General features: G+C 40.0%; 3 protein-coding genes across 3 annotated transcripts in view; all 3 read left to right on the top strand.

Moving 5' to 3' along the window:
- LOC130161647 (NACHT, LRR and PYD domains-containing protein 12-like) overlaps positions 1–1,275 on the top strand; it is a 47,115-nt gene extending 45,840 nt beyond the window's left edge. Inside the window, exons 8-9 of the mRNA XM_056365054.1 lie at positions 643–705; positions 1,268–1,275. Of these exons, the coding sequence (XP_056221029.1) occupies positions 643–705; positions 1,268–1,275 (71 nt within the window). The remainder of the gene's footprint in view (positions 1–642; positions 706–1,267) is intronic.
- A 2-nt stretch (positions 1,276–1,277) lies between these two features.
- LOC130161281 (NACHT, LRR and PYD domains-containing protein 1b allele 2-like) lies at positions 1,278–8,075 on the top strand. Its single transcript, XM_056364481.1, has 7 exons — positions 1,278–1,330; positions 2,484–2,539; positions 5,233–5,447; positions 5,647–5,912; positions 6,335–6,451; positions 6,591–6,732; positions 7,283–8,075. The coding sequence occupies exons 3-7, from the start codon at positions 5,291–5,293 to the stop codon at positions 7,615–7,617; spliced, it is 1,017 nt and encodes a 338-aa protein (XP_056220456.1). The 5' UTR covers positions 1,278–1,330; positions 2,484–2,539; positions 5,233–5,290; the 3' UTR covers positions 7,618–8,075.
- Positions 8,076–13,277: 5,202 nt separating this feature from the next.
- On the top strand, positions 13,278–24,281 carry LOC130161278 (NLR family CARD domain-containing protein 3-like). Its single transcript, XM_056364471.1, has 7 exons — positions 13,278–13,489; positions 13,722–15,510; positions 16,947–17,120; positions 19,394–19,567; positions 20,498–20,671; positions 22,105–22,145; positions 22,856–24,281. The coding sequence occupies exons 1-7, from the start codon at positions 13,297–13,299 to the stop codon at positions 22,873–22,875; spliced, it is 2,565 nt and encodes an 854-aa protein (XP_056220446.1). The 5' UTR covers positions 13,278–13,296; the 3' UTR covers positions 22,876–24,281.
- The last annotated feature ends 716 nt before the right edge of the window (positions 24,282–24,997 follow it).

Raw genomic sequence — 24,997 nt, 5'->3', positions numbered from 1 at the left:
AAATTGTGATGTACATTTATGACAGGTCCAGTTAACCTAGTTTACTTCATTTGAATAACTCACAACTGAATATTTTGGGTGATTACAACTTTGCAGAAACCACATTCATATACTGAAGTTTTTCCAGCCTTATTACAAGCTCATCAGATGTTTTCAGATATGATAATTTGATTAATGAGAATACATAGTGGGAAAATGAGTTAGCGCCTCTGGAGACGAGGACAGAGGGGCAGACTGAGCAAGAGAAGAACAACCAAGGCAGCCGTCGTGACAATATGAGCATGAGGTCCAATCAAATTATTCATGAATAACCTGGTTTGTTAACAATGAGTTGATCATGACGGAGATCTGCAGTCTGTCCCTTGTCACCTGCTTCCTTAAGTTTAGGTCTCAGCTCCATTCATCTCTGTCTGTTAAAATCCTCATTAATGAGAATCCTGCGACTTTTAAGTTTGTCCATGTCCTAAGAGTTTCTTCTTTATCCTTGAAAAATAAAGTGTAATCAAGTCATATTTCTCGTGCATACAAGACTGCAACTGTGGTAAGAATGAAACTGATTTTTTTTGTTTTCTATAAAATAGTTTTAAGAGAAAAAAAAAGAATTTTGATCAAACTATTTTCATGTTATCTAAATATTCTCAGTGAGTGTGCAGCGTGCTGCTGCAGAAGATTTGTGCTCAGAGGATCCATCATCACCAAGTAAAGGTAAGAAAAACCGCCGACACATCATTTTGATCAAGATGATTATGCTTTCTCAATAATGGCCTGTGTGCTATAGGGTGAATGTATGTGTTGTTTTCAGAGAAAACAGACTTTAAACTAAAGTGTCATTATAATCTGTGATCCACAAACATTAAATAAGCCTGACTGCATCCTTGTTTCAGTGCAACTGATGCCAGATCAAAACACTGATACCTAAAAGCAAAAAGACCTGCTGACATGGAGGAAAAGCCTATTTTTATTTTTTTATTCATTCTCTCGAGATTTGACTTTCTACAGTACAGCCGCTGTTTGAATGTATATTCAAAAACAACTGGTGACTTTCACTGAATGAAAGCAGCTACAAACAGCTTTCAGATCCATATTATAGACTGAGTTGACTGAGCTGCAGATATCTGGATACGTCTGCTCAGGTTAGCCAGCCAATAGAAAACCAGGAGCATCTGAGAGGAAAGTGATGAGAAGAAGCTTTAAGCTGCTGCTGTTGGACTCTGCTCACATTCTTTGACTTCATCTCTGACTGCTGTGTGTCTTCTCCTCCCATCAGGTGACTGATGTCAGACTGGACCCAAAGCTGGATGTGTCTGAGGAGGACAAAAAACTGAAGAAGGTGAGGGAAAAACTATTGTAATGTGATATTACAGACAGATTAAGGGCTGAACACACAGCAGGTAATTGAAAACAAATATTCAAAGAAGTCAACAACTATTTCATCCCTGTGTGCAGGTGGAGGAATAAAATACATTAAGTGCCTTTTTGGGTCAGTAAAGTAAATATCTGTTGTGTAGATTTTTGTGTTGTGTGACAGGAGATTCTGAACAATTTGACAATTAAAAACATTTAATTTCCTTAAGACAGGCCAATACTGTTAAGGACAAAACTTGGGCTGAATCTGTATTCAGCCCAAGTTTTTCTTAATTTTGTCTTAATTTGTCAAATAGAGTAATTTTAAAGTCTGGACAAACTTCTGTGAGAAAGGTTGTTGTTGCTCAGTTTGAGATCACGATGTCAGATCAAATACCTGAACAAACAATGATCTATTGATCACTGACTTAGTTTGTTAGTTGCCCAAACTTTTGTACCTGACACAATTACTGTTGAAATAAAAAGTAACAGTGTATTAACATTTTGGGAGGTTCCTTTTTGTAATGTGTATTTGCATTTCACTTCATATCAAAAGTATAGAAAAAATATAGAATGACTGACATCATTGAAAATTTGTGAAGACTTCAAAAGAGCAGTGCATGCTAGGATCTCACAGAACTAGAAGCTTTTTCAGGAAAGAATGGGGAAAAAATCCCCAACAAGACGTGAAACACTCTTAGCTGCAACAAAAACCATTTACAAGCTGTGATATTCACCAAAGTGCTGACCATGCAGGGTGTCCAAACCTTTGCTTCAGGCCCTTTTCCTTTTTTATTCTGAAACTTTAACAGATGGAAATAAAAAAGGAATCTTGACTCAAATATTAAAGAAATGTGTCATGTTAACTTGATGCCTTTTAGAAATTAGGTCATATTTTACTCATTTAACTATTCTTAGTAACAAAACTAAAACTTTTTCATGCCACTGTAATTACAATGGCACCTTATACTTGTGTCACAGTATCAGTCCACTCAGACTTCATTTTCTCTCTGACGTGTACACTTTGCTTAAGTTCAGTATAGACTGTGCAAGAATATTTGTTTGCTTCACTCACCATAAGTTCTTTATTTCTAGTAAAACAAATGATATTGTATATATTGTTCTTTTCTGAATCACAGCCTCCATCAAGCGTCAGGCCTGAACTGCAAACTGAATCTTCAAAAGTCTCATACAGGTAATTATATAATAAAATTACATAACACTGTTTTAGGCAAAGTACCTCCTTCTCCACCCACAGCAGATGTGCTGTACACATATTTGGTGGTCCCCTTCTCACCCTTGATGTGTTCTATTGCTATGACTCCAAGATCATATTTTGTTTGTGTATTTGTGTATTGTGTGCTTTGAACTTGTCTGTGTAATTCAGCCTTTTCCTCTGTACCATCATCTGAAGCGACATCAGTTTCTATTGACGACGGCACAGCTGGCATCAGCTGTCCGTCGGCTTTAACTGTTATGTCGTATCTTTGAATGGTTTGGACTATGCACATACATGCACCATCCAATAATGATAAAACACTAATCAGCCTTTCAAAGGCCTTGTTCAAACAATCTTCCCAAGGGCCTGTCAGATCCAGCAACATCATTTGTCTGGTGAATTCAGACCAGAGAATAATGTCTGAAGTCAGGGTGGCAAATGTAATGTATTGGAGAAACTTTACCTGACTCTCCAGGTCTGCCAACAGCTGCCAGTCCCTTTCAAAATTTCTACAGATCCTCTCTCAAAGATTTTGGTTTGTTTCCAGCTCTGATAAAGATGAAGCCCTGCTTGGAAGAGTGGGCTTGCTTGCTCCCATCATTTCTTGCACTGATGGTTTTGGAAGTAACCTTCAGGATTTGATCATGTTGCCAGTGATACGTCCCCTCTACCAGTGCTTTGGAGCAGGAGCTAAGGATGTGATCCAGGGTTCCACAGTGTGGACACAGTGGACATGCTGTTGTCTGTGTTGTGCCCCTTTCATGAAGGTTCAGTGGACTGTGAATCACATGTCACTGTTGCCCACACTTCCCAGGTTGGGTTATTATTGGGATAATAAAGAAAACTAATTGATGCCATTGGAGTACTCCTTTTTGTCTTCCACCGCTTTGCGTCTCCATACTCCTCACAGGAGCTTCCACAGGCACAGGCGCAAAGAGTTCTGGACAATTCTTCCAGGCCTTCGGATGTTTGCTTGGACTGGCAGCTTAGGGTCACCAGCCTGATGTTGCATGTGGTGTCACATGGCCCTGATGCCATTTGTCCAAAACTCATGTTGCACATTTGGAAGCTCTATTCAGACTGGTTTGTTTCGTTACCTGTCCTGCTACTCTGTTTCCACATTCCACTCAGTAGCTGCATTTTCTTCATTTCTTCATTCGCAGTTTGAACTTGCTAACTGAAAAATGGGTAATTTTGAAAAAAAAAACTCTCAAATGTTGCAAAACAATTTATTCACTTGCATGAGTTGGTTTTTCAGATTATTCAACACAGCAATATTTTGCAAAAAGTGAAGTGGAAACACACCACATTTAAACCACATGACATGACTTGAGTAGTCACAAGACATCCAAAGACATTGCAGACTATTATCTCCCAAAAATCCCTGATACGTGGCTGCTGCCAGATATAAGAGGTTTGCTTTTCTGTCAATACATGTACCAGATGCCCTCGTCACTGATGATTAAATCCTACAATGGTTATTGCGGTGGATGCAATAATCTGAACAATTAGTAGATGCTCGAAATCTGTCCTAATGTTTAATTGGAATGATATCACAAGGAGAACACCCAGAAAAAAACCCTATTCTAACATCACTCAATGGAAACATAGATTATTCGTCATTGTGTTTAAAAAACTGCTTCGTTTTTTTGCACAAAATTACAATGGAAATGCTGCTAATGATGTTCAAATTATGTTTTAATTTATGACAATTTTTTTTTACCTCCAGTAGTGCTATGGAGTCATTTTTTTTCATGAGTGGGCCCCATTTTGTATGTGTCGTGCATGTGCACATGCACTCACATGTACATGTGTAATACACAGTCTTGCTAATGGTTTCATACTGTTCCACTGATCTATAGGTGGTGGAAACTGTTAGGGAAAATTCTTATCATCGGTGGTGAAGAAAGAGCGCTGGAGTCCAGGATGTTTATTGAAGCTTGAGCTCAAGGAGATGGGAGGATTTATCAATACAGGCTTCTGTGCATGATGTCACCTCAAATCTGAAGCAGGAACCCGTGAGGATAATTTTTATACACTTAGAGAGATAACTATAGATAGCTCACACTCCATAATTGGTCAAATGCCCCAAGAAGAGGGAGAAGAGGTAGGTAGGTTGGTTCATTAACCATAAACATAAAACATGAGCCACTTGTTACTGACCATCCAAGGTCTGCTGTTATCAGCCCTGGCACCAGCAATATCAGCAGCAACCCACAGCTGCCTTTCCCTCACAGAAACAATGCAGGATTTAGGATACTTAAAAAAAGGCCTCATACCTGTTATCTATTGTGGGATTTAGTTGAAAATGCAGAAAACGTATGCCCATCCTATTTTCCACTAATTATTCAATCCCAGTTTGGTCTTGACTAAATGCGCTGGGCACAAACAGCATTTCTGCCTCACTTTATTCTCTAAAGTTCATGTGTATGCACTTTAACAGCCAATGCAGCAACAGCACAGATGTAACATGCACTGAGTTAGTGTGTGGTGTGCTTTGGTATGTGTGCTACAGTTTTGACTCAGACTCGTTTGCCCTGTGGTCTCTCAGGGCTCATGAAGTGCAGTGTGATATGGGATGAGCACCGTTTTTCAGCCCAAAGTTAAAACATTTTTAGCTAATGTTTTCACAAGCTCATTTTGATCATTGAACCCTCTGCTTCCTACAGGTTCAGGTGTCCTGGTCCAGGTGGGTTCCAGTGTACTTTAACTGGACTGGTGTTTGTTATGGCTCAGGAGGCGGAGCTGCTTTACAGGACAGTCCAATGGGATGAGAGCCTCCTCCAATCAGCTGGCAAGATGGCTGCAGGGCCGCTGTTTGATATCCGGTGTCCTGAAGATGCTGTCTGTGAGCTCCACCTCCCACACTCTGACACAAAGGATGGTAATGACTTTGCTGTCTTGAATCTTTAAAAATTAAAGAAGTAGTATTAGTAGTTAAAATTAACTGCCTTCAGTACAATGCAAAAAAAAAACAACAGAAAAACATAATGTAGTTTATTCTTAACACTAAACGTATATTATATAAATGATAATAAATTCAAAAGAATGTAGTTTAAAGTTTAACAGCTCTGCTTTCACAGCTTTGCATTTTGAAGGCCTGCTGTCTGTCGTCCACATCACTGATGATGGAATGAGCATCTTGGAACCACTGGAGATCACAGACACTCATGTGGTTGTGAAGGTCCCTCACCTCTCTGCCTTTGGTCTGGTCTGGGATATCATTAAAAGATTTTTGAACATCACGCTGCCAGTAAATGGCCAAGTTCTGCTGTTCCTGCGACCTCCGACTAGGGGACCTCGGGTGCTCGATGTATTTCTGCTACAGGACAACATACCTCTGCCAGAGGTGAAGTCATGTGTCATATGTGCTTAACATCAACCTGAACTTTTATCAAAACTTCTCATGCTTGCAATCTCTGAAATTGAACATCTGACCGGTAAACCTTGTGATTGCTGTTTGGATTTTATTTTTTTCTTCTGTCTTCTCTGTCAGTATGCATTTCTGTCTACTGTCATTTGTGATACTTCCACCTGGTGATGTAAACAGTGGCTTAAATGAGTCCAAAGTTAAATGCATAGATGTTTTAGCAGATAACCTTAATAATCTCTCCTGTTCTGGTGTTTCTTGACTGGTACAGAGTAGATTTATTTACATTGTTTTTAATGATATCTTTAAAACTTTGGTAAGAATTTGTTGTTTTTAAATGTGCTCAATAAATGAAATTGGCTTGACTCTTTGAGCATTAACGCCATGTCCTTTTGCTGAAGGTTGAGGCCCAACAAGGAGATGCGGAAAATATCAAGATCTCTTCTGACTGTGTTCTGAGCACTGGTCAACACTACAGTGTCTGCTGTGAACCTGAGGGCTTAGCAATACAGCCTGAGGTGAGTCAAGTCTCACTTATTAACAAAGTTATCTTTAATACAATTTAGGTTGAATGTTAAAGATAGATTCCGAAGTAAGAAGTACTAGATAAACATGTTACAACAAGTTTGCAAATGATGTGTTTCCTCTGGTTTTCAGCGTGCAATGTTTCGCTCAAAGTATGGACCAAATTTCTATCCAACATTTGAGGTTTTCCTGACTTCGAACCCAGAAAACATGACAATGGTTGTCCAAGACCAAGAGAGGACAGAAGTCTGGAAACGTGATATTTATCTGGCAGGTAAAGGCCTCACCCTTCTGCAGCAGCATCCACCTGATGTCAGAGTTTAGAATATAATAAATTGTGCATGTGTAAAGCACATCCAGGTGAAATCTGTGGTCGTCAATGAAAAACACTGGTCCTACATCGCACAGACACGGCCACTGATGGTCACTTTGGAGCTTTGGTGACCAAAGACAACCTGCATCAACATTCAGACAGCTGCTATGACAACCAAGATTTTTTTTGTCCAATTTAGCATAGTGAGACATGAAATAAACTTACACAGTCCAAAAATAATATTGACATGTTCTTTAAATTTATCATTAAATGTATTGTACTATTGAAAGGAAGAAAAACAGTCTTCAATGAAATTGTCTCAGCCAGCTGAAGGGGTGTGTGTGTTTGATTGACAGCAGCTGGAGGTTGTCAGAGTGCCATTGTTACAGCAACAAGGGACGGACCAAAAAATATAAAATATACATTTCTCACTTTTTTCTGAACCCAAGACAGGTGATTTACAATTATATACACGTATTAAACATAAGTCTTGTACCTGATTTTCTTCCAGGTCTAAGAAAGGAAACTGTACAGAGCAGCGTCCCAGCACAGGACAGCGTCCCAGCAGAGGACAACCTCCCAGCAGAGGACAGGCTGTTTTCAGTTCGGACACAGTTTATTAAGAGTGTGTCTGAACCTATTCTAGACCAGCTTCTGGATAAACTTCTTGAGCTCGGTGTCGTAAATGATGATGAAATGCAGTCAGCCAGAATGAAAACCAGAGCAGAAAAAGCACGAGACGTGATCGACACTGTCCGAAGAAAGGGAACTGAAGCCAGCTCAGTTCTGATCGCCGCTCTCTGTGAGGTGGATCCATGCCTTTCCAGAGTGCTCAAATTAAGATGAAGCATAAGCCAGAAATAGTGGAGTGTGAGGACGAATCTCTGTTTTACGGTCTCACATTACTTTTTTGTATCTTTAAATTACAAGTTTTTAGCCTTATCCTTGCAATCCCAGCAGACATGGGACAAGACGCCGGGTACATCCATCACAGGTCCAAGTCTATCAATGGCATATGACACATAGAAAGAACCAGCCATTCACACTGATATCACACTTACAAGCAATTCAGAGGCGCCTTTTTGTGACTAAGGCAAAAAAAAAAGACAATGAAAAGAAAGAAAAAAAGAAGGTTAGGATCAACTCAGCAGTTACTGATGCTTCTCCAAAAACATTGAGAAAGACAAACTTTATGTTGTGCCTTTGTACATCTCCACTACTTTTTGACGAGTTCTTTAGCAAATGTGATGTTGTTACATGTAGAATCTTTGTCAACAAATAAAGTCAGAAAAAGGAAAATGGAACCAGAGGCCAAACCTTGTATAGTTTTGGATTGTCGGATGTTGTTGAAAACCCACGAATACCCTGAAACGTTTCCAGTGTTGGAACTGGGAAAGCTGCATCCAACAGTTTTACAGTGGATTTACAATCTGACAATCATGGCCACATGGGTTGTTTTAAGAGTCAGGCACTGCGAAGATGGCGACGGCAGGGCAGCCGACTCTGAGCTTATGGGTGATGTCAGGGGGGCTACGTCTATCTTTGTATACTGTGGTGGAGACATGAGACACCACTTCCATTATGAGTTTGTGTTACTATTGGAGCCAAGAGTTAGAGTAAGAGTTTTTAGAGAATTTAAATTAGAAAAAAACTGTAGAATAATGTTAATTTGAGTTATGAAATACTGATGTTCAAGAGAACTGTCTATAAGGGGATTTAAGCAGAACATGGTTAATGGAAGATATGATTACCGGATAATCACCTGTGTAGGTGCAGCTTATGTGACATGATCCTGCTGGGTTCCTTCTGCTCTGGCAGTCTATAAGTAGGTATTTGATTTGTTGGCTGTCAGGTTAGATGAGAGCAACAGTTATCCTGTCACGCACATGAATGAGTTTTAATCACATCAAAATCCTGTATTGGAGCTTATTGTCTCATTTGAAAAGTAAACCGGAGTATATTATTTAATAAATATAGTTTCAGTAATTGGAAAAATTACTATCTCAGGTGTTTTTGTCAGCCAGTCCAGCAAACCACCAGTGGTTAAAATAACTACAGTCAGACTAGCCAAGTTTCCACTGCATTTTTTTGCAAAATAGAAGTTAATTTTTTTTATAGACAATCTCAAAGGCAGGAAGCAAAACAAGTACAAACACAACAGGTAAGAAATTTCAAAATAAAACAAGAGACCAGGCATAATATCACTCGGGGGCAGATCATGACACTTCATTTTAAAATAAGACTTTTATTTTTATATTTGTCTGGCAGTCAAATGCCACATCTGGTGGTCATCATGTGTCATTTCCACACTGCTGCTGGGTGAAAGGCCTGACACAGTCTCCCAGAGGCATACACACATGCATGATTTCTTGGTAGGTGATGGTTGGTGGTAGGTATATCACATATCCGCCTGAAAGCTGGACATGAAACACCACACCCTGCTGTCTTGTTGCTGATGCATTTGTTTTATGTGGGCACAATGACCGACAACATTTTCTTCACCTGAAGATCATCTGTGGTCTGTGTGCTGAGCAGGAAAACATCCAGTAAGAAACAACTTTCAATCATTAACTGTAGTAGCATTTCTGATAGCAGACATGCAATTCTTCATATTCAATCACTTTCATTTTGTTCTCGTCAAGTCAGGGGAGGAAGTGAGACTGTACAAATTCCCTTGGTTTTTCCACACAGCCACCCACAGTCATATATACAGTGTATGTAATAATAATACTGAAAATAGTTTATGATAATCAACATGAATAACATGCAATTACTCCCCATTATACATAGTGTAAATCATTCGGACATGTAGAAAACCTCTTCTCCCTTAAACATTTGCAAAGCAGATTTTTAAAAGACTTTTATATCCTGCCATATTTATTTACCCCGATGGATTTCAGGTCCATTGCCTCGGTCACATCTTTAGAACATTTCAGTTGAAATGAAAAGAGAAATAATAAAAAAAAGTCTTTAAAACAATGGTGGCCAATATTATAAAAGAAGAGCTTTATCTCAAAGTGATTAACCTTTCTGTCAGGCTGCAACTCCAGGACAGGACGACAGGATAACACTATCACGCTCGCACGCACGCACACACACACACACACACACACACACACACACACACACACACACACACACACACACACACACACACACACAGAGTCAAGGGGAAAGGGAAGGGAAGTTCTGTTTATGCAGAAGTGGCACATTACACACAGGGAGAAAACACTGAAGTTTCCAGTCAGATCAGACTGTTTACAGTAAACAGAGCAGGAGGAAGAAAACAAGGTAGGCAAGACAAAGTCTGTCTAACTCTGATTCTTTTGTCTCTGCGTGGACTGGAGAGAAAAATAAGGATTTATTCATTCTATGAGGTGGACTGTACACTCTGTTTGTTTGTTACTTTGTTGTTACTATTTGTTCTGTCAGTCATGTGACTCTTGAACAGACTTGTGTGTCTTGATTCTTGTGTTTCTGAGCTCACAGTCAGTGTTACTGGTTTACCTCTCAGACTGACTTAAGTCCAAAAGATGAGTGATTGTGTGAAGGAAGAGGAGGATACAGCAGAGTCTCCAGGATCCATTTCTTCGAACACTGACCGGTCCAAAGATCATCCTCTAGCCCTCAGTAGCAAACCTGGACCTTCAGCTACAAGGTAAGAGATCTACTTGTTGCAGTTCATGGTTGGTCTTTTTATCCCAGGTCCACCAGGGTGCTCAACTATGAACTTTTTAGTCATTTGAAAGCTCCTCTAAGAACTCACTTATCACAGAGGTTGCAGAGGAACTTTACCACAAAGAGGGCTATTTCTTAACACTAGCTTGTGTTAATGTGTAATTACATCAGGAACACTATATTCAGAAAGTATTCAGACCCCTTTTCACACAAAAAAAACTGAAAGAAAAACTGAACTGAAACTCAAAATATATATTTATGCTGACATAAATATATATTTATGCTGACATAAATATTCAGACCCTTTGTTATGACACTTGAGGTTTAGCTCACATGTTTCCTTCTTCCTCATCTTTGTGATGTTTCTACTCAAAACAGCAGTTTGTCAGGTGCTTATGATCTGCATGATTGAGAGTCAGTCCAATGTCAGTCTCAATCAATCAGAGCAGAGCTGGATGACATCTGATGCTCCTGCATAGAGCTCAAAACATGTATATACATGTGTATATGTGATACAGATAAGATTCCTGTTAAAACGGGAGAAAGAATGAGACAAGCGACATCGATTCTGGTCAATCAGCTTTGATTACAAGAATGAAGAAGTAAACAAGACTACGCAAAGAGAGTCCAAAAGCAAAGTGCCACACTGCCTCCTGCTGGCAACACTGAAATGCTCTTAACCGTATAATATATGGCTTGTCATCTCAACAAGAGGTTTTAAATTGACCATTAAAACTCATATTAGTAATTTTTTCTCTCAAAAATAACATTTTCAAACTAAAACAAACAAAACTACAAAAATGTGATCATCCATTTTGTGTGTGTCACTTATAAAAAGAGAACAAAAAGGACAAAAAGAACATATGAGGTCTAATTCAAAGACTTAGTAAAATGTAAAACCTTAATCACATAAATCATCCAATAAAAGAAGATAATCATAGAAACTACATAAAAAAGAACTGTCTAAATGGAGGAAAACAGAAAAGTAGAAGAAAGCACTACTACACTACACTTGGCTTAGTGAGAAAACTGAATGTAACATAAGTGAATTGAGACGAAGCCACAACAGTCAGTGTGGATTACCTGCCATAAATGGCCAGAAGGGACAGTCGTCGGCCACGAAGCCAATCACCCACTGATGGAGCACTGGGAGTATCCTGCCATGTGAGAAATATAACTTAAATCAAAACACACTTAGAATGAATCACCACACTTATAAAAGGTGCCACCCACAAACCAAATCACCATCAAAAGTTACTTAACTCTCATCACCCCAACTACACCCTGGACTGGAGGCCACCACCAGCCTGAGCATTGGAGGCAAAAAACAGGATTAAAACCCTAAAATTAATAAAAATCCATTCAACAATAACCAGTAGGATAAATGAGAAAAATACCTAATGCTGAAATGAATGACAGTCAGTGCTCTGTTTTTAAACCAACAGTGCACTCTTAAAATTTGCTGTGATGGTTACTATGATAATGCTAAATTAATGCATTACAAACCTCAGTATCAAGATCAAAATCTTTTCTACTTACAATAAAAGTTATGGCAGCCCCACTATATCAATGATTAAGAATTACACATACCTCAGGGTGCTTGCAAATGTACTGTACCCAATTAAACAATAAAATGTATATAAAAAATTAGTGTAAAGTACAGCTAATAAAACCACAGGTTTAGATTACCAGAGCCACAAGTGTACAAAAGGTCCCCACCACACTGAGAGAGAAAGAACTAAATCTGTGTAGGGCAGCCTACAGTCTGCACACCTGCTGGCCATGAGCCTCCTTATTAGTTTGTGCCTCTCACCAAATTTGCTGTCAGCAAATATGGCAGGCTGAGTGTGAATACTCATACTGCAAATATGATTATTTTCCCTATTTATTAGCTTGTTGGCTGTTCATGTGATTAATCATTTAGTCTGTTTTATGTCAGAAAACTGTTTAAAATACCCAACACAAAGTCCTGGAACCCAAAGTTCCAGAACTTTCTTGGCTAGAAACTACCCAATTGTAAATGTAGAAAATGTAAGATAATTAAGACGCTTATAACTTTAGAGGTAGAGTAAAAACTGTTTTTATTACACAGTGTATGTGTGTGTGTGTCCAGTGTTACAGGTTTACCTCTCAGACCTGAGAAAATGAGTGATTTGGATGAAGAGCAGGACAGAGCAGAGTCTCCACTATCCAGCTGCCTGTCGATGAAGAGTAACCGGTCCAAACATCATCTTCTAGACTTCAGTAATGAACCTGGACCATCAGACACAAAGTAAGACACTGTTTCTTCTGGATGCAGAACAGACTGGATATGAGTAGTGTGGGGGTTCAATAGCATTTTAGCCAGGTCACTGGTTTTATTACACAATGTTTGTGTGTGTGTGTCCAGTGTTACAGGTTTACCTCTCAGACCTGAGAAAATGAGTGATTTGGATGAAGAGCAGGACAGAGCAGAGTCTCCACTATCCAGCTGTCTGTCGATGAAGAGCAACCGGTCCAAACATCATCTTCTAGACTTCAGTAATGAACCTGGACCCTCAGACACAAAGTAAGACACTGTTTCTACTGGATGCAGAACAGACTGGATATGAGAGGGGTTGGGGTTCAATAGCATTTTAGCCAGTTCACTTACTGAAGCAGAAATCTTGCATCTCACTCTCCACAGTGTAGGAGTGACGTGTGTGCAGGCCTCACCACATTCACCAGCACCTGGTGTTGTTATCCATGCTATGTAATTATCTAGGTAGTGTAGTTAAAATGTTTTAAAATAAAATAATCTGTGAAAGTTTTTCATTCAAAAAGAATTGTGTTCACATTTGCAGAAAGAGGAAGAGGTGTCATGTGTCCATGGAGGAGCAGCTGTCCTGCTGTGCCTTGTGTGAGGACGTCCTGAATGATCCGATCCGTTCCAGCTGTGGACACTGGTTCTGCAGACAGTGCATCACCTCATACTGGAACCAGTCTGGTTCATCAGGAAACTCCTCCTGTCCCCGGTGTGAACAAAGGCTGCAGACAGCCAGTCAGACCAGCAGTGTACAAAGTAAGACCATACACCTGTCTGCTGATGTCATCATTTCTGAAAACAGGACTTGTGGTTTTATCCAGTGTCGTTTGTTAAACCGTAGATCAATGGCATTTAAGGTAAATACCACAAAATTAACCACTTAATCACCTCTTCTTTGCTTGTCTTTAGTTATTCTGTAGCCGATGAAAATAATCAGCAGATTCTCAGACTCTCTTTCTTTAGTCTGATATTGTTTCTTCTCTTTCAGCCGATAGTCGTCTGCAGGAGGTTTTGGATCAACATAAGATCAGTCTGAGGAGCAGATGTGAACATGTGACTGAAGGAACTGATAAAACAGGAAGTGGAATCCTCCTCAACAAGATCTACACTGAGCTCTACATCACAGAGGGACAGAGTGATGACGTTAATACCCAACATGAGGTGAGGCAGCTGGAGAAAACTTCCAAGATGAAGAAAATCTATGACATTCCAATCAAGTTCCACGACATCTTTAAAGCTTCACATGACCAACAGAGACCCAGAGTGGTTCTGACAAACGGTGTCGCTGGCGTTGGAAAAACCGTCTCAGTGCAGAAGTTCACTCTGGACTGGGCCGAGGGCTTGGAAAACCAAAATGTCAGTCTGCTGATTCTGCTTTCGTTCAGGGAACTGAACTTGATAAAAAATGAGCAGTACAGTCTTCTCAGGCTGCTCCATGTTTTCCATCCAACATTACACAAGATCACAGCAGAGGATCTCGCTGTCTGTAAAGTGTTGTTCATCTTTGATGGCCTGGATGAAAATAGATTTTCACTGGATTTCAACAACAGGGAGGTTGTGTCTGATGTCACACAGGAGTCATCAGTCAATGTGCTGCTGACAAACCTCATCCAGGGGAATCTGCTTCCCTCTGCTCTCATCTGGATAACTTCCCATCCTGCAGCAGCCAGTCAGATCCCTCCTACATGTGTTGACAGGGTAACAGAAGTACGAGGCTTCACTGACACACAGTGGGAGGAGTACTTCAGGAGGAGGTTCAGTGATGAAGAGCTGTCCAGCAGGATCATCGCACATATCAAGAAATCCAGGAGCCTTCATATCATGTGTCAAATCCCAATCTTCTGCTGGATCTCTGCTACAGTTCTGGAGCACATGTTGAGCACACACCAGAGAGGAGAGCTGCCCAAGACCCTGACTGACCTGTTCTCACACTTCCTGAATGTTCAGACAAAGAGGAAGAATCAAAAGTTTAATAAGGGACATGAGACGAGTCCAGAGGAGCTGATGGAGGCTGACAGGGAAGTTCTCCTGAAGCTGGGGAGGCTGGCGTTTGAACATCTGGAGAAAGGAAACGTCATGTTCTACCAAGAAGACCTGGAGCAGTGTGGTCTTGGTGTCACAGAAGCCTCAGTCTACTCAGGAGTTTGTACTGAGATCTTCAAAAGAGAGAGTGTGATCTTCCAGAAAACAGTCTACTGCTTTGTTCATCTGAGCGTTCAGGAGTTTCTGGCTGCAGTCTACATGTTCCACTGTTACACCAACAGGAATACAGAAGTACTGAAGGACTTCCTGGGAAAAGACCACAGTAACCCATCTCTGGATGACTTCCTGAAGGGAGCCATGGAGAAATCCCTGAAAAGTAAAAATGGCCACCTGGACCTGTTTGTTCGCTTCCTTCATGGCCTATCTCTGGAAACCAACCAGAGACTCTTAGGAGCTCTGCTGGGTCAGACAGAGAACAGTCCAGAAATCATCCATAGAGCCATCAACAACCTGAAGGAGATGAACATGTACAATATCTCTCCCGAGAGAAGCATCAACAACTTCCACTGTCTGATGGAGATGAACGACCACTCAGTTCATCAGGAGATCCAAAAGTTCCTGAAGTCAGAGAACAGACTACAGAAGTACCTCTCTGTGATCCACTGCTCAGCTCTGACCTACTTGCTGCAGATGTCAGAGGAGGTTGTGGAAGAGTTGGACCTGGAGACGTACAACACATCAGTGGAGGGACGACGGAGGCTGATCCCAGTTGTGAGGAACTGCAGGAAGGCTGTGTAAGTCCAGACATGATCATTAACATTATCAGCCAGTGTAGATTAGTAGTGTAGGTGTTCAAATACACACACTGTAAAATTCTTATCATTCATAAAATGGTGTTCCACCTGTTAATTGCAAAAGTTATACGTGAGCTAGATTTCATTTGCTTGAGAAAATTCTTGACAGTTGTTATAATCAGACACGCAGACATTCAAGCACCACTTTTCCGATGTGTGGACAGTTTAACACGTTCTCATCAATGTGTGGTGGGTTTTTGGGTAAGCTTGTGGTTGGAACATCAGCTGTGGAACAAGATGGTCTAGTCCCCTGAATACTATGATGACTGCTATCTTGGACTTGATCATCAGTCATACCTGAGGGACTCCCATAGTCCCATAGTGATTGTCATTAGCCTGGTGTTCAGGACTGAGGTCTAATGAGTATATGAGGATTGATTGATAGAATTAAGATTTTTTAAAGTTATTTTTTAATGATAGCGACAGTGGAGAGAGACAGGACAGTGAGGGGTCAGAGACAGGGGATGATATGCAGCAATGGGCCAGGTGCCGGATTTGAACCCCAGCTCCTGTAGTAGTTCCTTGGTTCATGGTACGCACTTAACCACACAAGCTACTGGTGCACCTTGGATTTCTGCAGAGATGAATGTTATGGTTTTGATGCAAATACCCTGATAACAACTTTTCTGATGATGATGTTGGAAATAATTCAACCTTATTGGTTTGTTAATTGTGTGTGCTGGATAAGGTTTTCAGATGCTCAGAAAAGAGTATTGATGACAGAACATCATTCAGTCACCTTCTACGCAAATTAAAATCTTTGATTTAAATACAGGTTTAATATTCTCAAGTGATTTATTTCATGTCTGTATCCTTTTGCAACAATACATTTTCAAACTGATGAACATGAACCTAACAGCAGCAGGTAGCTTTACCAACTGTGATCGTTCACTGGGTTGAATTCAGTAAAAATATCCTGCAGTCAAATTAAACTCATGGACAGTGATTTAAATATATAATAATAATAATAATAATAATAATAATAATAATAATAATAATAATAATAATAATAATAATAATAATAATAATACTATACATTGTTTCCTAATCATGATGGCCTCATGGTAACTTTGTGGAGCCAGACATGGGATCAGATCACAGTGACAGACTGTGGACACTATGGAAGACTCATGTAATTACATTTTCTCTTCATCTGCAAGATTAAAGCAAAACAAAGATGAAAACTCGGTAGGTATGAGATAAGGTGACAAGAACTATTTTTTCATGTAAAACACAGTGAGAGAAGATTAGCTGAACCAGTGATGAATATTAATCAAAACAGAATATGTCAAACTCTTTTGTCATAGAATGCTTGAAGTAAATATACATTTTGATCTTCCATAATAACATATTGTGTAATAAATGTGTCATGACAGACTCTCTAGTTGTCGAATCTCAGAGATTCACTGTGAAGTCGTGGCCTCAGCTCTGAAGTCCAACCCGTCCCATCTGAGAGAACTGGACCTGAGTTACAACAAGCTGCAGGATTCAGGAGTGGAGCTGCTGTGTGCCGGACTAGAGAGTCCGAACTGCAGTCTGGACACTCTGAGGTCAGTTCACTGTAGCTTGAATAAATAAACTAGTTTTTTGTATAGATTTAAGTCAGATCTTTGCCTTAATGGCTGAACAATTGTGTAGAAGAATTTCTTTTTTTTTTTTTTATTGCAATCAAAACTTCATTTGTATGACATCTCAAGTACAGGTTAGTGTAATTATGAATGTTTTAGACACAACTGACAAGCTGATAATACACTGGAACAGATGTAAACAGTTAAACAATTTAGACTAATGCAGACAAGCCATAAAAACAATGAAAAGATTCAAATAAAACCAATGAATGATAAAAAAAAAAAAACAACAACAACATAACAATACATTACTCATGTGCCCATATATTGGTGTCAGTATCCAGTGTGAAGTGTCCCCTTAGAACCTTACTTCAATGTTACGAGATGAGAAAATCCACAGTCTGGTTCTGTGTAAAAATGACTTCTTAAGTTCAGCTTAAACTAATATGAAGCTTCAGCAGTCTGAGTTCCACATATCAAGCTAAGGGACGAAGACAGGACCTCTCTGGAGGACGGTGGCGGGACTGCTCAGGAGGGCATCCGCATAGGCAAGAGCGAAGGCAGGATCTCTCCGGATGTCGAACAGCAGATCGACAGTGAAGACACAGGTACCCTCTGGTGGCTGAGCTGGGGAGCAACGATATAGACAAGATGAGTCTGAGAGCGGTGCCACGGACGGAGCCCTTCTGGAGGTCAAGCAGATAGCTGGCATCGCAGATGGATCCCTTCTGGGGGCAGGTAGGGGGCCAGCCTCGCAGGCGGATCCCTTCTGAAGAGCGAGCAGGAGGGCAGCCAGACTCAAGGCGCTACTCTGGGGCACGACCTGAGACCAGTGATGTGGATGGGACCACTCTGGAGACTGGTGACTATGCTGGAGGTCAGGAAGAGTGGCTGGTGCAGGCCATAGAAAGGCCATAGAAAGCGCTCAGCTCGGGATTAGACTGGATGTCGTTGAAGACGGCTGACGGAACGTCTAGTTGAGGGTCAACAGGCACAGAAGACCTGAAACCAGGAGCAGGAATCGGCCGAACTGCCGACTGAGGAGCAAGAGTCAGCCTGACTGCCAACTGGGGACCAGGAGCAATGTTGGCAAGACCGCAGACTGGAAACTAGTAGCAGGAGTTGGCTGGGCTGCCAGTGGGAGATTTGGAGCAGGTGCCGGCCGGATTGCAGACTGAAGATCGGGAGCTGGAATTGGCCAGGCTGCCAAGTCAGGAACAGACAGGATGTTGACTGGGAGCCCCTACACTGGAACAGCTGATGGGTCAGCCAGGGTGGTTGATTCAAGAACAAGATGTCAACTAGGACCCCCAACGCTGTAACTGGTAATACATCAGCCAGGACCCTCTATGCTGGAGTAAGCAAGGCGCTGATCAGCGTGGTCGACTCAGGAACAGATGAGATGTTGATTGGGACCTAATGCTGGAATATGGGAGGCATTGGCCTCCTTCAAGAGTCTCCAACCCCTAGATAGCTGGGGGCAGCAGCCAAGCAAGTCCCAAAGAAGAGAGATGGTTAGCATGCTGTTGACTAGCTGGCTGGAGTGCAGGCAGAAGACTGCCCCAAGGCTATCTGAGTAGAATGCTAGCTGGAGGCCAACAGGCTGATGGCTACCTGTCTGAGATACAGCAGACTGGAGGCTAGCAGACTCAGGAGCAGGCTGGTGACAGGCTGGGAGCAAACTGGCTGGGAGATTAGCTGGGAAGCAAGGGTGATAATAAAATCCTTAAGCCGCTCAGAAAGAAACAAAAACTGGAGCACCAGGAACATCAAGGAAACCATACGAGAAACACTAGGGGCCAGGGAAACTCAGAAGATCAACTAAAAAGGACTGAGGGATAGACAGAGACTTAAATACACAAGAAAATTAAAGCTAAATGACACAGGTAAAACACATCAGGGCATGGCAGACGATCACAATGGCGGGAAAACCAGAACATGGAGTCCATACAAAATCATTTCAGGGATAGATCATGACACAAATGACATGCGACTGTTGTTCTAAGACAAAAATGTAAAAGTCTCCTTTAACATTGTTTAATTGCTCAAACCTACTGAGCAACAAAATACAGCAAGACGACATGTGAAAGAATGAATAATGAAGAAGAATTTAGTCCAACGTGTCTGATCTGATACTTATCTTCTATTTAGAGACTGTACTGAGTTCAGCAGCATTTTTGGAATCTGTGTTGAAATAAAATGAAAAGAACTGACATGTTAATTATGTTTATCTACATGATTTGTTCTTCATTCAGATTGAGTTACTGCAGTTTGTCCGAGATCAGCTGTGCTTCTCTGGCCTCAGCTCTGAGGTCCAACCCCTCCCATCTCAGACACCTGGACCTGAGTGACAACGAGCTGCAGGATTCAGGAGTGAAGGAGCTGTGTGGTTTTCTGGAGAGTCCAGACTGCAGACTGAAGACTCTAAGGTCAGACACCATTTTTATTTCTGTGCTAAGATTAATATGATGTGAAAGTTATGGTGACACAATCAATCAATTAAACACAAATAAATAAAATGAAATCTAACCAGATAAAACAGATAAAAGACAATGAGAGGGAATAGACCATTTGAAAACATTAATATAACTAATTTAATTCAATTGAATGAGTACCTGAATAAATAAGTAAATACATTGGCCACAACATTTTAAAGCCTGACTAAAGAGGTTTTAAGTTTACATTTAAAGATCAACACTCAACACTTTCAGCTGCTCTCAGATCCTCACACTGTTCCAGCAGCATGGAGCAAAACTAACAACTAAAAGACTTTAAGTCCCAAAGGACCTGAGGGTCCTGGTTCATACTGGATATCTCAAGAAATTACAGAAGCCCTGTTTTCCCATGATAACAAGTTAATTTTAAGTGTTTTGTCAAGTTATTTATGTGACTGTAGCAAAAAAACTGTTGTTTTCTTGAGATAACGGGATAAAGATCTCAGAATAACGAAATTTGTTTTCCTGAGATAATGTGATAAAGTAGCCAAGGATATATTAGGCCTAAATCATCGCATGAAGCATTGCATTTTGTGTTAGAATGTCAGGTGAGCAGCAGCATGTTATTATTAATGAAGCTCTTTTTCACTGTTTATCTGTTTGTATTGCTTTTAACCTGCATCCTCTTGAGTTCAGGTGTTTGGACTTTGTGTTTTCTAATTTTTTACATTCTCCAGCTTCTTCAGCTCAGATAATTAAACATTGAACAGTTTCAAGCCAGAACTTTATCTTCTACATGATTTACTCTTTATTCAGATTGAGGTTCTGCAGTTTGACTACTAATTTTAGACAAAAATTCATTGATTAGGACACATCGAATTGGATTATAGATGACATTATTCACATGATTTATTCTTCATTCAGATTGATGGACTGCAGTTTGTCAGAGATCAGCTGTGCTTCTCTGGCCTCAGCTCTGAAGTCCAACCCTTCCCATCTGAGAGAACTGGACCTGAGCGGAAATAACGTGCAGGATTCAGGAGTGAAGGAGCTGTGTGGCTTTCTGGAGAGTCCAGACTGTAGACTGGAGACTCTGAGGTAGGTTCAATGACTGTGACTGTTATAGATCTTAAATGTTTGATATACCATTGGGCCCGATTTATATACAGTTAAGCTCAAAATGATTCAGACCCCTTTATTTTTTCACATTTTATGTTGCAGCCTTATGCCAAAAAAAAAAAGAAAAACCTTTTCCCTCATCAATCCACACTCAATACCCCATAATGAGTCTCCAACCCCTAGATAGCTGGGGGCAGCAGCCAAGCAAGTCCCAAAGAAGAGAGATGGTTAGCATGCTGTTGACTAGCTGGCTGGAGTGCAGGCAGAAGACTGCCCCAAGGCTATCTGAGTAGAATGCTAGCTGGAGGCCAACAGGCTGATGGCTACCTGTCTGAGATACAGCAGACTGGAGGCTAGCAGACTCAAAAAAAGAAAAACCTTTTCCCTCATCAATCCACACTCAATACCCCATAATGACAAAGTGAAAACAGAAATTTAGAAAATTTTACAAATTCTTTAAAAAAGAAAAAAACTAAAATAGTCTGGAGAGTCCAGACTGTAGACTGGAGACCCTGAGGTATATTTTTAATTTACCATTGAAGTCTTGCTTAGGAATGTTCTTAACTGAGTGAAATGAAGTATATAAGCAGCAGCCATGATAAGAGCTGGTGGAATTCTCTAAATGATAAGAAAAGGAGTTTCAGTGCTTCCTATCTTATCTCCTTTAGCATAGGAAACACTAGACCTTCCTTTACGAAAGGGTAGGAGAGATTCGCTGTCCCACAATTCCTTGCCACAGCAACATTTAAATCGCTGCACCATTGTAGTTTTACTTCAGCACACCCACATAAATGTAGAAACAACACATCACCTGTTTTATGTTTGTGACACGATCCAGAACTGATGGAAATCCTTGTCTAATCGACTGAAGCCCAAATCCTTAAATACAGATTTCTTCTCTTTCAGATCTGTCCAGTTAGGAGTCACCTTAAACAACAAGCATATTGCATTTCTTGTTAATATCATTACCAAAACAAAATACTATATACATCAATGTTGTTGCACTAAATCCCCTCATGAATTCTCCTTCACATCTATCCTTGACCTTATGACATTTTCCATGGAGGTCAAGGAAAAGTGGTTCGGAAAGGAGATTATTTTGACATGTCGACCGCAGCCATGGAGATTGGCAGAAAAACAAAACAAAATGGTGTGTGCAAAACATGACACCTCTGGTTGTGACCATTGTGATTATCACTACTACCATGGTAACCTGCTTAAAAGTGAGACTGCAAAGCTTGGGTTGATCCCAAAGTTCAATGACTCTCCTACTGATCAGGCTTATTGATATAACATCAGTTGATATTAAGATGGGTGAGAAGGAGCTGGGATTATGTCTGTTGTGTTTCATAAAACATTAATTAATCATCTTGCACTCACTTTGTAACTGTTGTGGTTGTTTGTTCCTACAGAGTCGACGACAGGGTGATTAAAGCTTCCGTAGACAAAACCTGTAAGTACTGAAACAGTGTCTCCTATTCATCAATCTGTCCTCGATCAAATCTGACTGTAAAATGAGGGTGGGCTCATTTCATCATTAAAATTTTCTGTTTACCAGCAGTATCTGTAGAACTGTAATTCTCTTCATAGCAGCAGCACAGCAATCCAACACTAAGAAGTTATTCTTGTGGTTATTTGATAGATGCATGTTTGTAAGGAGACATCATTTGGTCATTAATTAGTCTGTGTGTTAAAAAAAAAAAATAAGGTCATTAAAACAAGTTTACAATAAATGAATGTATTTTTAATTCTAGGGATGATGGAGGTTTCTCTAAACATTTGTATTAAATATTGTAAAAATATATATGTATTGTTCTCTTCCCATTTTCGCAATAATCATGTACAAAAGAGAAAAAGAGAGACAGTAAATATACACAGGTGATACATTGTGTTCAGCAGCTGTGAGATAACAGACTTTACTCTCTTTTCATTTGTTGAGAGTTTGAGAACATTCATTTAACTCTGCTGACAAACTGGTAACTACTGTGGATGGAAAGAGGTGCTTCTCACTCCCCTTGTCCAGTGAATGGCTTTGTGATCAGGCAGTTTATATATGAAACCTCAGATTCATTGAGCCATATTTCAGTTACAATGGAAAATTTATGTCCGAGACATGACAGACAATTATTTGTTCTGTTCTGTGTTTTCTGCATTAACGTTTAGTTGTAGGTGGTGGCTGCTGATTGGACCAGAGACTGATGCCGCCTACTTTCAAATGGTACTTGCCAGATTCGCACCGGCACTTTTTTCCTGGCTCCCAACCAGACCGGCCCGCGCTGTGATCCCACATTGATTGATTAAACTAATCTTTGTTGTACATAATGCAAATAATAAAATAATAATAATATATACTGTATGTGCACACACATGCACAGATAATGTGATGGTCAGATAATGAGTAGGATTTAGAGTTAGAGTTTCAATAATTGAATCAATAATGGAGGGGAATGTAAATGAAGGAGAATATAATATGATTAAAAGAAGTAATAAAACAGTGATGGTAGTGTTTGGCATGTCCAGGGAATCATTGGGGGCCAAGGTTATAAAGCAAGAGCTCAAAATGATTCATTTGTATGTAATACTGCAATTTCAGGAGAGGACAACAGGATAACGCTATGGTATAGTTTGTTGTAATCTTTTCAAGAACCTGATGTTAAACTTCTAAAATTAAATATGTCTGGTGTTGTGTTTACTGATTTACTGTCCAGTCTGAATTCTAGTCTCTCTCTGTACAGCTACTAACTAAATGAAAGTGACAAAAAGAACTCCAGTTTTATGTTCCAGTTCTTCCACATGATTCTTTTCGAGTGTGACACAGGTGGTGATGTTGTCCCCAGGTTGATTTTTGTGGGCCATTCCAAGTCAAAAGTCTCAGGTCAATTTTTATTCCCACCACTTCCCTGATGTTTGGTGTCACCTGGATGAAATCATGAATGCTTCTAGTCCTATTTAGACTGGGGTAGTGTTGCACTTCAGCCTCCTGTGGCCAAAATGAGTATTACAAAAGAGAACATTAAAAAAAGAAAATACTGACTGATCACTCACTTTCCTCACAATATAGAAACAAAATGTTTGTGAGGATTTGTTAATGTAATGTAATCCTCATTTTGGCCACAAGAGGCATTCATTCAAAGCATGCAACAGCATCAGAAACCACTGACAGGTTTCAGTAGTGGAAGCAGATGTATCGAGCCACATCAGAGCTGAAGTGATTGGAAGGGCCACCTGGCAATTCTTGGCCTAGGGCCACAACAGACTCTAGAATCTCTTCTGTCCACCAGATATGGATGAAACAGTGCTGAAATAAGTCAGAGTTAAACAGAGGTATTATATCCAGACTATAAAGGCTTCATGACAAAAAATCTCATACCACACAGTATGTTAAGAATAAATGAGAAGATAAAGGTAACTTTGAAATCTCAAAGCAAGAACGGTAAAGCGACTTTAACTTTCAATGGAAATGCACCTTCTTGCACACGTGAAGGGAATTTGGATGGAAGTGTCTGATGAAATTTTTATTCCCCAAAGCAGCAAGCACGGCAAGCAAGCAATTGAATAATCCTTAATATATAATGCAGAAATAAATATTGTGAATATTGTGATTTAATATGTGTTGCTTTTCATTTGACATGAAGACATTAGTGTTAGGTTTTTACTGTGGTATTTTGAATACTTTGGTCAAAGAAAAATACAGTACATATTTATGTAATACAAATAATACACATCAAAACAATATTGAAATACTGGTCGGGATGTTAACATTTATTTTTGCGTCATTAAGTGTTAAAGGCAATGTTAGATATATCTGATATACTATACAATTCTTTGCATGTACTTTGAGGCAGTACATTGTCCTTCCACAGGTCTTACATATATACAGTATATACACACACAGCCTGTTGTTCACTAGTTTGGTGTTAAAGTAAAAAAATAAATAAAAATCACATTTGTAGACAGTAAAATGCTTCTGCAACCACATGTGTCATCAGAGGTCTGTTTCAACAACCTGGTGAACTGAGGACATCACCAGTGACCACAGAGTACAATACAAATTGTCTTTTGGCACATCACTGCTGAAAAGGCCAGTTATTACTAGGAACCAGATTTCTGCATGTTGAACAGCCAAAGTGCTCAGGTGATCTTTGCTCTGTACTGACGCAGGACTCACGGACAGTGTTGAGAAAAAAAGATTTTACCTCCTTAGCAGAAAGTCACCTTGGAATGATTGAAGATTATGGAGAATAATCACCTTATCTAGGACAATGTGGTGGAAAATCTTTTAGAAGATTCATATTGATGAAAAAA

Source organism: Seriola aureovittata, chromosome 20, assembly GCF_021018895.1.
Source record: "Seriola aureovittata isolate HTS-2021-v1 ecotype China chromosome 20, ASM2101889v1, whole genome shotgun sequence".
Classification (NCBI taxonomy): domain Eukaryota; kingdom Metazoa; phylum Chordata; class Actinopteri; order Carangiformes; family Carangidae; genus Seriola; species Seriola aureovittata.
The sequence above is the reverse complement of the archived record's forward strand: the minus strand, read 5'-3'. Positions and strand labels throughout refer to the sequence as shown.

Bases quoted from the DNA above. Each gene is read 5' to 3' on its own strand.
- LOC130161281 (XM_056364481.1), top strand. From the start codon at position 5,291: ATGGCTCAGGAGGCGGAGCTGCTTTACAGGACAGTCCAATGGGATGAG. The intron at 5,448-5,646 runs GTAATGACTTTG...CTGCTTTCACAG, and splicing joins ACACTCTGACACAAAGGATG to CTTTGCATTTTGAAGGCCTG. The intron at 6,452-6,590 runs GTGAGTCAAGTC...TCTGGTTTTCAG, and splicing joins GCTTAGCAATACAGCCTGAG to CGTGCAATGTTTCGCTCAAA.
- LOC130161278 (XM_056364471.1), top strand. From the start codon at position 13,297: ATGGAGGAGCAGCTGTCCTGCTGTGCCTTGTGTGAGGACGTCCTGAAT. The intron at 17,121-19,393 runs GTCAGTTCACTG...TTCTTCATTCAG, and splicing joins TGCAGTCTGGACACTCTGAG to ATTGAGTTACTGCAGTTTGT. The intron at 20,672-22,104 runs GTAGGTTCAATG...TTGTTCCTACAG, and splicing joins TGTAGACTGGAGACTCTGAG to AGTCGACGACAGGGTGATTA.